This window comes from Sebastes umbrosus, chromosome 8 (genome assembly GCF_015220745.1).
Source record: "Sebastes umbrosus isolate fSebUmb1 chromosome 8, fSebUmb1.pri, whole genome shotgun sequence".
NCBI classification, from domain to species: domain Eukaryota; kingdom Metazoa; phylum Chordata; class Actinopteri; order Perciformes; family Sebastidae; genus Sebastes; species Sebastes umbrosus.
This window is the reverse complement of record NC_051276.1, coordinates 28234192-28248587: the sequence shown is the minus strand read 5'-3', so window position 1 is coordinate 28248587 and position 14396 is coordinate 28234192. Positions and strand designations below refer to the sequence as shown.

The 14396-nt window shown below is 43.2% G+C and overlaps 1 protein-coding gene across 2 annotated transcripts in view; it reads left to right on the top strand.

The window, feature by feature from the left end:
- The window catches only part of LOC119493069 (neurogenic locus notch homolog protein 1-like), a 50181-nt gene that overhangs the window by 19036 nt on the left and 16749 nt on the right, over positions 1 to 14396 (top strand). For both annotated transcript variants that reach the window (XM_037778085.1, XM_037778084.1), the window contains exons 5-18: positions 2212 to 2334; positions 2409 to 2642; positions 2943 to 3098; positions 3429 to 3614; positions 5063 to 5176; positions 9332 to 9445; positions 9586 to 9819; positions 9901 to 10011; positions 11498 to 11690; positions 11837 to 11982; positions 12135 to 12248; positions 12963 to 13082; positions 13457 to 13609; positions 13724 to 13952. In XM_037778085.1, coding sequence (XP_037634013.1) covers positions 2212 to 2334; positions 2409 to 2642; positions 2943 to 3098; positions 3429 to 3614; positions 5063 to 5176; positions 9332 to 9445; positions 9586 to 9819; positions 9901 to 10011; positions 11498 to 11690; positions 11837 to 11982; positions 12135 to 12248; positions 12963 to 13082; positions 13457 to 13609; positions 13724 to 13952 — 2227 coding nt within the window. The remainder of the gene's footprint in view (positions 1 to 2211; positions 2335 to 2408; positions 2643 to 2942; positions 3099 to 3428; positions 3615 to 5062; positions 5177 to 9331; positions 9446 to 9585; positions 9820 to 9900; positions 10012 to 11497; positions 11691 to 11836; positions 11983 to 12134; positions 12249 to 12962; positions 13083 to 13456; positions 13610 to 13723; positions 13953 to 14396) is intronic.

The following is a 14396-nucleotide window of genomic DNA, read 5'->3' as shown; positions in this document are numbered from 1 at the left end:
CACATAGCGGAGTGAAGCAAAGCCTGCTGGGACTTTAGTCCTGCTGCCCACCACCTTCACACAGACTAACTTCGCCTTGTTTTTGTTTGTCACCACCGAGTCCATAACAAGCTGTTCCTCGAAACGTCTTCTTCGAAAATCCTCTCGTATTTTTTTCTTTTCGTCCTTGAAAAATCTCCCAATATATTTTAAACTTAAAGTTACTTTGAAGAACTTTTAACTGGTTTAAAACTAATACTTCTATATGACCTACATAAGCAAACGAGACCATCAGGGAGAAGATTGGATATTTATATATAGTTATTATTAATGCTCGTCATTGGTGCCACCGGGTCCGATTCCACACAAAATCATGCAGCTCCACTAGAAACTCCTTCAGCTCAGACCCCAGCGGGGCACCTTTGACCTCCAGTGGAGAGATCTGCTCCCGGCAGCAGCGGCCTGGCCTCCTCCGGCCAGGAGCAGAGCTTTGCCTTGCTGCTCCACCAGCCCCCGCTGGGAGCCAACAGTGACATCACTCTGCTGGATGCCCAGTCCGTATTGCTGGGCCCGCTGGAGAGAAGGGAGGCACGGGAGAACCAGAACCAGGACTGAGCGGGGCAGACTGTCAGACCTTGCTGCAGTAAAATGAGAGGTTTTCTAAATGGACTCTGGTGCTCGGAAAAACACTACCACTTTTGTCCACAGGGACCGCCAAAATAAACACAAACTTAAAGTTCCTCGTAGTAGCTTTAACATTTCAGCTAGTTAGCCGATGCTCTTTATCCTTAAAGTATTGGAGTAGTGTCAGGGAGCAATGTTTGGGTGAGTGGGTACCCGTTTTATCTTGTGCAGGCAAATGAGGACACAAAGGAGTGGATTTTCACTCCTGTCCCATCCCACTCCCACAAAAACTCCTGTCCCGCCCCAGTCCCGTAAGAATGACTCTCATCCCATCCCGTTCCCGTGTTTATTCATATTTGTACTGCATATTTTTATATATATAAACTGACCTATTGTTATTATGATTCCTGTGCCGGATCCCCCCGTGACTTTTTTCCTGTCCCGTCCCAGTCACGTGATGAATAGTGAATTGAGTCCCATCCCGCAGGAATCCCACAGGAATCCCGTGACCCACAGGATAAACGAAAAAATGTCAGCCTCTAAACGCACATGCATGCACCCAAGCACTGTGGTGATGCACAATACACATTCCTGCCAATGGGTTCACACTGATCAACAGATGGTAGTAATACGCCAAGAAAGCTAGAAAAGCAAAATGCAGGGAAGAAGACTCCCAAGCGAGGCCTAACATGTTTACTGTTTAGAAGAAATCTCCACAGGGTGCCTTGTTTGTTTCATACTTTCCTCATGTTTCATAATTCTAAACACCATAAAGATGCAATAACAGAAACCATTTTCATGAATACACTTTGACAAAATCAAGACGCCTGCTTTTGCTTCTTCTCCTGTAGACAAACCACTCATGTCATGCCTCCGCTAAACAATAAATGCCTCCATTTGGGCATGTATGTAATCACAACATCCCAAATTCAAGTCCAGATAGGGACCATTGTTGCACGTCACCTACCTCTATATCACCATATTGGCATATAAAACACCACAGGGATAAATAAAAAACAAATGAATTAATTTAAACAAACACAAATGGAGTCTCTTGTGCAAGTTTGGAGCATTATTTACCGTCCGATCGCGTATCTTCAGTATCTTCAGTATCTTCAGTATCTTCACTGTAGCTTTAAAATTGAGTCCGCTATAAGCTAAAAACTTTGCGTTAAAGCCTTAAAGAAATTAGTGCCATTAAAACGAATTTGCATTTACACGTTATAATCGCGTCAACTTTATTAGCTGTATGAATCCCGAAGTAAACAAACAGTTGTTTAAGAAAACATCATCAAGTTTTGATGAAGATGACCAAAAAGACGTGATGACTTGAACTGTTTTTGATTTATATTACCCAACATGCCACATGTACAGTCCAGTGGCTGCCTCTTGTGTAACTGTATAGCAGTGTGGATGTTATTACATGGCGACGTTACCACAGACCTCGAGAGGGTAAAGCTGCCTTCGTTCTTCAGAAGAAAAAGACAGTTGACCACATTTAACTGTAGTCAGTTTCACTCCCTTTGTTGTAAATAGAGATGGTGGAGTAACTGAAAATCTGAAGCCCCCGTTAGGAGACTGTTACTTATGTTTTTCTCTTTGTTTCAGGTTTTACAGGAAAAAACTGCAACCAAAACATAGATGACTGTCCAGGTCACGAGTGCCATAACGGAGGGACGTGTGTAGATGGAGTCAACACCTACAACTGCCAGTGTAAACCAGAATTCACAGGTTTGTGTAGAGAAGTTATTATAAAGTTTATTATCACTTTAATCAGAACCCTCTGACCCCTGGTCCTCCCACAGGTCAGCTCTGCACAGAGGACGTTGACGAGTGCCTGCTGATGCCCAACGCCTGCCAATATGGCGGCACGTGCGGCAACACCTACGGCAGCTACCAGTGCGTGTGCGTGAACGGCTGGACTGGGGACGACTGTAGCGAGAACATCGATGACTGTGCCAGCGCCGCGTGCCACCAAGGATCCACCTGTCATGACCGCGTAGCTTCGTTCTACTGCGAATGCCCCCACGGCCGCACAGGTATATATTTTTTTGCAGCGTACAAATGACACGTTATATAATTTCTACATTTTGACATTCAGTTAACTTCTCACTGATGCTAATGTGATGCCGTCCATCAGTTTGTTCTGCTGGAGGGACGTTTTTTTAACCTCCTTGTTCTTCCACAAATAAAATAAAATCTTTGACGTTAACTTTGTGGTTTTTCAAACTAAATACATCCATGTGTACTTATAGTCGTACATCTGTTGAATACTTTATACTGTACGGGAGGATGTTCAGTCCAGTATTGTGAAGTGCATCTTCTGTGTTGTGTACCAGGACTGCTGTGCCAGCTGGACGACGCCTGCATCAGCAACCCTTGTCAGAAAGGCTCCAACTGTGACACCAACCCCGTCAGCGGGAATCACTTCTGTACCTGTCCTTCAGGATACTTAGGAGCTTCCTGTGATCAGGATGTTGACGAGTGCTCACTGGGTAAAACTCACACCACTTGACCTGCAAGCTCTCGAAGGCATAATAATTGAAGGCACATTTCAACAGTTACTACTGTCAAGAACAGCATTTCACAAGCTCATTCTTTCCTGTTATTATGGGTACTTCGGTGCCCGTAATTGTGCCCATAATCACAGTAAATAACACCCTCAGAGGTATTATTGTCGTAATCACACACAGCCGTGGCTTTCGCTAAACCACCCAAATCATCTCATTGTCATGTCTTTACAGTCAAATTGCTCCTTGTTAGGTCGTGTGCATACATGACGGCTTGTTTAGGTGAAGTTATTAAGTGTTAATCTGTTCAAACAGGTTCCAACCCGTGTGAGCACGCAGGGAAGTGTATGAACACCAAGGGTTCGTTCACGTGTAAGTGCCAGCGGGGTTACACGGGGGCGCGCTGCGAGCTGGACATCAACGAGTGCATGTCCAACCCGTGTATGAATGAGGCCACCTGCCTGGACCAAATAGGAGACTTCCACTGTATCTGCATGGCAGGTAAGATATTGTGAGAGATTTATTACAGAAAATGTAGGTATTTAGCTATTGGACCGTGTCTTGTAGTGACATTTAACACATTTCAAAGCTCTTCATGTTGTCCCAAGGCACGACCACACAGAATTTGTCGTTACCAGACGGCAACCACTTGCATTCTTTCTAACAGCCAGCAGGGGGCGACTCCTCTGGTTGCAAAAAGAAGTCTGATTGTATAGAAGTCTATGAGAAAATGAGCCTACTTCTCACTTGATTTATTACCTCAGTAAACATTGTAAACATGAGTTTATGGTCTCAATCGCTAGTTTAAAGTCTTCTTCAATACAGCATGATGTTCATTTAGTAAATAATGGTCCCATTTAGAGTAAAAAAACTCTTCAAAACTGTAGTGCACAAACCAATGGGTAACATCATGGTGACTACGTCCACTTCTTATATACAGTCTATGAAAATATAAATATAGTGGACTTTCTTTAACCATTTGTTTACCTTCATATTGCTTAATTACAGTAAATCAAGGCTTACAAACATGGACTCACTATCGTTTAATCGTCATTTATAAAGAGAAAAAAACTGTTTCTAGATTCTCAAATGTGAAGATTTACTGATTTTCTCTCTTTTACATGAGTGTAAATTGAAAATCGTTGGGTTTTGAACTGATGGTCGGATAAAATGAGTCATTTTAAGGTGTCACTTTGGGCTCTGGGAAATTGTGACGGTAATATTTTTTTCAATTTTCTGACACTTTATCAACTAAACTATTAATTGATTATTCTCAAAAATAGAGCTGAAACGATTAGTTGATTAATTGATTAGTAAATAATCGGCTACTGTTTTATAATTAGGGCTGTCCAGAATACCATTTTTTGTTCTTCAAAGCTTTGGTGACAAAATATTCAAAGGTATTCGAAGCTTCGGGACAGTGCCGCTGTCGCCCTACTTTACACAAACGCATCTCTACACATAGCAAAGTGATATTCGTCTGAGAATAACTAATAATAATTTTTGTTGAATATGAATAATGAATAATGTTGTGGGATGTCCTTATCCTTGTCCTTATTTCATAGGCTATTTGGGGATTTATACATTTTTATTAGTTATTAGTCGATTACCATGGCAACGTTCGAGGCTTCGATAGGGGTCAGCCCTATTTATAATTGATGAGGAATTAGCTGCTTTTCTTTGTCTTATGTGAAGAGTATCTCTAGGTGTTGGACTGTTGGTTGGACAAAACTAGCAATTTGATGATGTCACCTTAAAAATAATTATGATGGCCATTTTTCAATATAGAGAAAATAATTGCAGTTCTACTATTATTCATATAGCCTCTGTGAATAGTTAAAATCAGTTACAGCAGTATATTTATATAACAGCAGTGTGAAAATGCCTCTCTCTGTGTCTCCGTCTAACCAATCCATCTCCCTCCTGGTCCTCCCTTGCTAATTGGCCAGGTTACGAGGGGGAGTTCTGCGAGATCGATACGGACGAGTGCGCCAACAGCCCCTGCCTGAACAGCGGCAAGTGTATCGACAAGATCAACGCCTTCCACTGCCAGTGCCCCACAGGTGAGGCTGCCGCGCTGCCGCGGAGGAGGGAGGGGAGAGGAGGGAGGGAGGTAGGGGGGGAGGAGGCGTGGGGCCAGGGGGCACAGAGGTCGATCTCTCTCTACCTTACCCTTTCTCTCTCTCTCTCTCTCTCTCTCTCTCTCACTCAAACACAAACACACACAAACACCTTCCTGGACGGGCACTAATCCCAGCCCTGAGGCAGGCTTACGCAGGCCCGGGTAGCCCAGAACGAACGCAGGAAAAAAATCTATAGGGAGAGGCTCGGGGAAGTTTGAACTTTTGAAACAAGTTTCTTATCCCTTCTGCAAAGTCTGATGAGTGAGCAGAAACTTGTGGATCTAAACAAGACTTTCTGATTGTGACTGGGAACAAGGGAGAGCTAATAATAGCAGGCAGAGCTGCTTCTGTAAAATGACATTTCCTGTGTTGTGATGGCGAATGAGGTAGTCGTTTGGTCTATTTTTAAGGGCCGCTAGTTGTTTTGCTTCAGCCTTCTTACCAGAAATGCCATTGGAGTTACACTATTTGGACGTGAGGTATTGATGTTTTGTTCCGGGGTGAAGGAATGCAACTATTGAATCTTGGATAGAGAGAAGAGAAGAAAGCAAAAGGAACGATCTTCAAACTCCCCCAATTTTTTTTGTTTTGCATTCTTTCATTGGGATCAGTGAGGTGGAAGTGATTTTTCTTTCTTTTTCGGGGAAGGAAAATAGAGTAAGCTCTGAGTCGGGTGGATCAAAGGAGGCCTGGGTGGAGCGAGGCAGGATTCCTCCTGGTGAGAGGAAAAAGAAAGAAAGGAAGAAGGAAAGAAAGAAAGAAAGAAAGAGAGACACCCCAACAAGGAAGCTTTTGAATTGATAGAGGGGGTACAAGAGTGAACACAAGAGCTTAACGCCTAAGAAAACTGTGTGTGACAGTGAGAGAGGGTTATGTGAGGAAGCAGCACAAAGTGGTGGTGGTGGCGGTGAAAGTGTTGTTTTGGGAGGGTAGATGGAGGGGGGTGGGGGGTTGGTGTTGAGATGCACAGACCGTTATACTGCAGCAGGAAGGGAGGGGTAAAGAAGGGGAAGGGGGTCTTAACCGCCCTGCTTGAGATGTAAATTTGTCCCCGTTGCGAGCCAGGCCCGAGGCGAGGGTCCCCTCTTATTATTTCTGTACATGGAATAGCCATGGAAACCCCACTGAGAGCCATTGAAATGTCTGATTCCAGCAGTCTGGGGATAAATCCCTCTTTGGCTGATGTGTGTGTGTGTGTGTGTGTTCAGCTTTTGTGTGTGGATGCATGTGTGTGCCTCTGAAGGAATTCTTCCATGGGGCACTGTAGCTGAACTGTGAAGAAACGTAACGTTTGCATCACATCTTGGCAAAAAAAACAATTTGTACCGCTGAGGGTTCTTTTTTTTTCGGGCTTCTTTCCCGCTGCTGGAAAACTGGCAGACTGGTGTTGTTTTCCCCTCTCGGCCTGCAAACAGCAACACTGTTTTTGTCATTGAAGTTTCTATTTTATGACATTGGCTGTTTTGTTTATTGTTTATTGAGTAGTTTGTGTGTGGTTAGCATTTCATTTCTAGGGCTGTGCCAAAATCATATGTTGTCTCAGGCTGCGTACTTCATAGTGAGATATAAGTAAAAAAAATGACTGACACAAAAAGATATTTAGTACCACTTCCTAATAAGACAGTCACCCTTAATAAAGTGTTTATAGGTTCTAAATAATGTCTTATTAATATACATATTAAAACAAGTACTGTGCATACAAACTCTTCGGTTAGAGAAATAAATGGGGCTCAGAGGAAGAGAAAGTTTATACGATTTGGGTTATAATGGCTTTTGAGCTGCAACGATTAGGCCACTAATCTATTAGTCGATCGACAGAGAAATAATCAGCAACTATTTTGATAATCGATTAATTGTTAGAGTAGTTTTTCATGCAAAAATGGCAGAAAATTATGTTTTCAGCCTGCTTTTCTCTGTTTTATATATCATGTTAAACTGAATATCTTTGGGTTTTGGACAAAAGAAGACATTTAAAGACATCATCTTGGACTTTGAGAAACTGGGATGGACATTTATTTATTATTTTATGACATTTTATACCAAATGATTAATCAGTTAATCTTGAAAACAGGGCCAGCTCTGGTCCTTTTGCTGCCCTAGGCGGGATTTGGATTTGGAGCCCCCTGTAGAGCGGCTGCAACACTAATTAAGATTTTTATTTTCATAAATAACTGTATTTATTATATAATAAATAAACAATTGGTCCTTGATATTATTGGCTTAAAAGTGTGTCAGTTTCACTACAATTTACACTTTTATTATCAAATAAGTGCGGCTGGGCAGAAAATGCAAGAAAGTTACCGGGGTGAAAAGTGTATTTCTTTCTTTCTTTATTTATTTGTTCATATGTTACATCAATGCAGAAAATGAGGAAGGTCGGCCCACCGGCATTTTTTTAAAACCTATATATATTTATTTTCTTAGAGGGCGACCAGCGCCCCCATAGAAGATGGCACCCTAAGCGACCGCCTATATGGTCTCTGCCTTAAGCCGGCCCTGCTTGAAAACCATCTGCAGATTAATCGATAATGAAAATAATCGTTAGTTGCAGCCCTAAATGGCTTTAATATTGGCTAATACATATTTTACTAACGCTTCACAGATCAGTTTTAAGCCATTAATAAAAACAACTTTTGTGTTGCCAGGTTGTGAAAAATTACTGATTTGATCATTTGACCTCCTGGAAAAAGGCTGCAGGAGGATCTGGACCAAAATGCATTTTAACCATTTATTAATGATTACCAACATTTATAACTGCATTATAACCAAAGAGAACAGCCAAAGGGATTTTTCATAGTCTGTCACTCCCAAAAATGTGTTCTTATTACTCTCTTATAACTGATTTATAAAGCTTTAGTGAATTATTTATTTACTATTGAGCCTTTATAAACGATGGCAATGCCCTTTGGTGGGTGTTTATCCTTTCTTTTTGGTAATTATACTGTTATAAATATTGGTAATCATTAATAGTTCAGTTGTAAAGTTGCTGTTATTAATAGTGATTTATAAAGCATTAATAAATGATTTATTATCCATTAATAAAGCCAGTAGATCTGACTCAAAACCGATTATTAGAAAGTGGTACCAAATTTATATTATTTTGAATTAACTTCTTCTTTTTCTGCGCCCCTGATACTTTCTAACCACAGTTTGTGTGTAACTGAAAACACACCTGTATGCATGTCTCCACTGTGTCTACGCTGCAGTCTTCAGTGAATGGTTCTAGCACAAGTCCACTGGGAGAAATCAGCTCGCCGCCAGCCACACAAATATTTCCTCACCGGATTAGCTGCAACTGAGTCTGTCTTTATAGCTTAAACCACCTGTGTGTTCCTGCGGTGGCGTAGTAGAGGAGGAGGAAGAGGAGGAGGGGAGGGTAGAACGTTATCTCTTCATCAGACAACATCCTACCAGTCCTCGGACTGTACCATCATGTGACAGAGGGGAGACGGGACGAAAATATCAGCGATGAGAATAACTCCAGGAGAAAGAAAGGAGAAAGCCTGCTGGTTGATTTTGAATGACAAGAAGTTTGAATAGTGGAGGGTCAAAGGTCAAGCTGGTTCTTTTTTCGAGGCGGGCAGGGAGTGGAGGGGGTGGCGGAGAACGGGTGAAAGCAAGACAGGAGAATGCACATTGTGATGGAAAAGTTTTGGGGGACAAAAGGAGGCAACGGGCTCAGTTTGGCGTTGCGTTGAGCAGACAGGCCCTCCTTTGTCTCTTAACTCTCGGTCAGGAGGCCTCGCAACTTTCATTCTTCCCTCATTTCTTTCCCTCCACGCCTCCCCCCCCCCTCCCTGCTTTGAACAAATCGGTTCCCCCACTCTCCCGTCTCCTTTTGGAGTCGTGTTGAAAGAAGTGAAAGGGAAAATAGAGAGTTTGTAGTGTTGCGCAGTTGTTAATTAACATGCAGATTTCTGATTCGTTGAGAGCTCTTATAGTACGGGTTCAGGATTATGAGTGGGACTGGTTTGAAACAGTGAGAACACAGTACACACACACACACACACACACACACACACACACACACACACACACATCCGCGCTCTTTCATGCTCACATGCACACAGTAACACCCTCTTGTTGTTTTTCCAGGCTTCACTGGGAACCTCTGCCAGATAGACATAGACGAGTGTGCCAGCACGCCGTGCAAAAATGGCGCCAAATGCACAGACGGACCCAACAAGTACACCTGCGAGTGCACTGAAGGTATACAACAAATTAGAGAAGTAGAAACATTTAAGGCCCTCCAAAAAGGGAATGGAAATTATTATTTACATAAAATAAAAACATGACCAAGGTAATAAAAAGGATCATCAGCTCAAAAGAAAACACCTCTTTCTTTCCAGGTTACTCTGGAATACACTGTGAGACGGACATCAACGAGTGTTACTCAGGCCCGTGCCACTACGGCACCTGCATCGACGGCCTGGCGTCCTTCAGCTGCCACTGCCGCCCCGGATACACCGGCCGGCTGTGCGAGACCAACATCAACGAGTGCCTGAGCCAGCCATGCAGGAACGGAGGCACCTGCCAGGACCGCGAGAACGCCTACATCTGCAGCTGCCCCAAGGGCACCACAGGTAACGCACATACAAAATAGAGACGCAAACATTAAACTTTCTTCTAAAATTCGAGGATACTGAAAGCAATTTTTCTGACAGGAATCAACTGTGAGATCAACATTGACGACTGCAAGAGCAACCCCTGTGACTATGGGACCTGCATCGACAAGATCAACGGCTACGAGTGCGCCTGTGAACCCGGCTACACGGGTAAGCAACAGGAAAAACTGTTGAGAAACAAGTGGACAGAAATTGCTGCAGCCCACGAAATCCCCGATCTATCTAACGTTATCTTGCAAGTAGACCTTACACTCAACAATCAAGATTGGAAATATGTCTGCGACAGTGAAATCACTTAAAAAGTAATTTGGTGTAAGGTCGGCATAAGATGTAAAAGTTGATCCTTGTTAGTGTGGTGGAGGTGACTCTCTCTCTCTCTCTCTCTCTCTCTCTCTCTCTCTCTACCTATTGAATCATTTAAATTTGCAGAAAGGCTCTCCGCGAATGTAAAGTTAACTTAAGCGGGGTTAAACGTGGCTTCCGTCTCAGGTGACCAGTAGACAAAATGAGTGTTTAAGTTGCCGGATTGGAGCATGGAAACGTACGGACGGAGGACTGAGAGGTCTTGACGGGGGGAGGGTGGCAGATGGCGAGCGAGTGAGCACGCTCCTCTGAGGCTCGACCGGTGTCACTTTCCAGCTCCACCCTGTCCCCGGCCTGCTGCTGTTAGGACACCGCGAGCTGCCCTCCCGCACAAAGAGAGGACACACACACACACTCTGGCACACACGGTCACCTGGGATTTGAGCAGGAGAAAAGATTCCCTGAAAGATTCCTGAAAGTTGAGCTTTTAAAAGCTTGGAAGCCGGTCCCTGCTTTAAAGCTAAATGGGCTGCCTTTATGCTATGCGTGGCACCAGGCTGAATGGCGTCGACGCTTCAAGTGGCCGACAAAGGGCGACTTAAAACCCCTCATGTTTCTGGAAATTGATACATTCGCTGCGCTGAGATATGGACTTCATTGTGCGGCCGCTTTGTGCGTTGCTGTGTGAGTTGCCGTTGTGCATTTAAAATAATAATTCACATAATGTTCAAAATGGTCCTGTTGGACAGGTGTTGTAGAAATGATTCTCACTTCACTGTCTATACACCATTAAAGACAGTTTGTGATGTGATTACATCATTTAAAGGACTAGTTTGACATCTTGGGCTATACTTTTATTCACTGTCTTGCCGAAAGTTAGAGGAGAAGATCAATACACTTTTATTGTATGTACGCCGTATCAATCTTCTCATCTAAATTTTTAAATATATATTCATATATTTTTTATTTATATTTTTTTAATATAATTGATTATTATTTTTGTATCTGTTATGATTATTATTGTTGTTATTATTATTATTATTATTATTATTATTATTATTACTAATAATAATAATAATAATAATAATAATTAACTTTTGTCAATTAATAATGGTTATACATTATTTTTAATTTTTTTATTTTAATACATTTTTTTTAATTTTGTTAATAATCTCCAATGCATATCTTTAAAATAAATAGAATTTATTCACAAAAAGGAAATTTCATCTAACTCTCGGCAAGAAAGCTAATAAACGTATTTCACCAAAATTGAGAACTGACACTTAAAGACTCCTCCAGAAAATATAACAAAGTATCCTCTCCTTTCTCGTAGGCACCATGTGTAACATCAACATCGACGAGTGCGCCATCAACCCCTGCCACAACGGCGGCACCTGCATCGATGGCATCAACGGCTTCACCTGCGTGTGTCCAGAAGGTTACCATGACACCACCTGCTTCTCCCAGGTCAACGAGTGCCTCAGCAACCCCTGCATCCACGGCCACTGTGAGGACAAGATCAACGGGTGAGGCAATCCACAAACTGGTCCAAGACACTGCAGAGAAATACTCTTTAAACCATATTTCAATCTAATTATAGAACCACCAGCACGTTGCATCTGCACTGAATGTATCTACATTTAGAGATTTCCCCACGTTTTCTCCCCGTCAGCTATAAATGCCTGTGTGATTCCGGCTGGAGCGGCAAAAACTGCGACATCAACAACAATGAGTGTGAATCCAACCCATGTATGAATGGAGGCACCTGCAAGGACATGACCAGCGGATACGTTTGCACCTGTCGCATGGGATTCACAGGTCAGTGTTTGTGTAGATGAATGTGTGTTGAAGTTTTGGCTCGTATTGTGTGTGTTTGTCATCCAAACCACACTTAACTTCCACGCCACTTGACCGTTTGACCTTCATCTTAAACTGAAGTGTGTGTAATGTATTGTCCGTTCTAACCGCAGGACCGAACTGCCAGACCAACATCAATGAATGTGCCTCCAACCCCTGCCTCAACCAGGGGACCTGCATCGACGACGTCGCAGGCTACAAGTGCAACTGTGTCCTGCCTTACACGGGTATGAAAATATTATTGAAAATATGTGATACGCCCATGTGTTGGCATGGTGTCCTGACCGTTTCCACAGCCTGTGTACTGTAAGTTATTAAAGAGGAAAAACGTGCGGCGGATGAAATAACTCTCGAGTAAAGTTCAACAGCAAGACTTCCTCAAAGGCACCAAACCTCTGACTCACTCTGCTCCTCTGCGATACCCAAGCATTCCCCGATAAGAGAGGTGGAAAATATTTTCATGTCATCTCATTATTATTTGTCAAAACAGATAACGGTGGAAAGTCTAAGGGCACATTTTCTTGTATTTGTCGAGTCGTCTTTTCGGAAAAATCCACAGCACTTTGAGTAATAAAAGGCCTTTGCTTGTGCCGGGGTGGGAACGGGGTGCTTGACACATTTCCTGTTTGCCTGCTTCCTGTCTCACAGAACAGCAAATGGCTTCACAATGGCCGGAAACTGGAGCCGGCTTCCCGTACGAGCCGTGTGTTATGGAAACAGATAGGGAAACGTCTCTGCAGGCCTCTAATACTGACAGAAGCTGGCTAAAATCCTCTGATAGCACTGATTGAAAGATGATTCTGTGTCCATTTGGGTTGGGTTATCTCCAAGTTCATGACTCCTACATGATATCGCGCAGTGAGAGTTAACGTTAAACACATCACTAAATGTAATTTATTTTTGATTAAAGGTGTGTGTGTTGTTTTGTTTGTGTGTTACAGGAGAGAACTGTGAAACCTTGATGGCACCATGCAGCTCCAAACCCTGCAAGCACGGAGGAGTGTGTCAGGAGTCGGAGGATTATCAGAGCTTCTCCTGCGTCTGTCCTGAAGGATGGCAAGGTAAACAATAATGTCTGCATACCTGTGTGTCCTAACGAAACACAAAAAGCCATTCGCCTATGGCGGGAATGTAATAGAGGTGATGACTGCGATGGCTGAAACATTATTAAAGGACCATAAAAGTAAGACATAAATTATGTCTGTTATTGGGGAAGTACAACTTGGTGGTATGAGCAGCTCTCGGCCACTTTCATTTAGTCAAATTAGCTCTGGTTGGTTGGAGACATCTGACATACTGTACATACTTATTTCCCCTCCTGGGAATCAACTAAGTGTCGTCTTATCTTATCCTGATACCCACATGTATTTGTTTTGTGCCACCATTTCAAAGAAGAGGTGTGTTTACTTTATCTTCCTCTTTCCGCCCCTCCAAGGCCAAACATGCGAGGTGGACATCAAAGAGTGTGTGAAGAATCCGTGTCGCAACGGAGCGATATGCCAGAACACTTTGGGCAGCTACCGCTGCGGCTGCAAACCGGGCTTCACCGGACGCAACTGCGAAAGCAACATCGATGACTGCAAGCCCAGTATGCTCTCCAGTCTCTCTCCCTTTACTTCTTTTCATTAATACACTGTAGACTCATTACAAAGACCTCAAAACACATGCGCTGAGCTAAGTCCTTCATCCCCTCCTCCCACAGACCCCTGCAGCAACGGAGGCCTCTGTAAAGACGAGGTGAACGGCTTCCTGTGCACCTGCCTGGCCGGCTTCCGGGGCACAAAGTGCGGGGAGGACATCAACGAGTGCGAGAGCAACCCGTGCAAGAACGGAGCCAACTGCACCGACTGCGTCAACAGCTACACCTGCACCTGCCCGGCCGGCTTCAGCGGCATCCACTGTGAAAATAACACTCCTGACTGCACTGAGAGGTACACACACATCACAAAGTGTCATATTAAGAGTATCATATTGAAACCCCACAGCTTTTATTTTAAGAGATGAGACAGATGATCACTGGTCCTTGGTGAGTAAGGACATCTGCTCAGATCAACAGGTTCATTTTCATCCACTTGTTAATACTATAGGGCTCATTTTCTTGTCCACCACTGCCCCCTCTGGTGGAGTATGGATGTACACTGCAACATCTCTTACACTGCAGCTGTCCCATAAACCTGAGGTTAAGCAGTCTGTACTCTAACTGAGCTTCTAACTGTGGAGTTGTGCCAGGGACCCTTCTTAATCATAACACCGATCATGCTTACTACCATTTGTAATCTTAGATGCTATAGTAGTTGTTTGTATTCTAAACGTTTCAACCTAGATACTTAAGACCTGTTTCATAGTGATAAACAGAAACACATTTCAATTTGAAT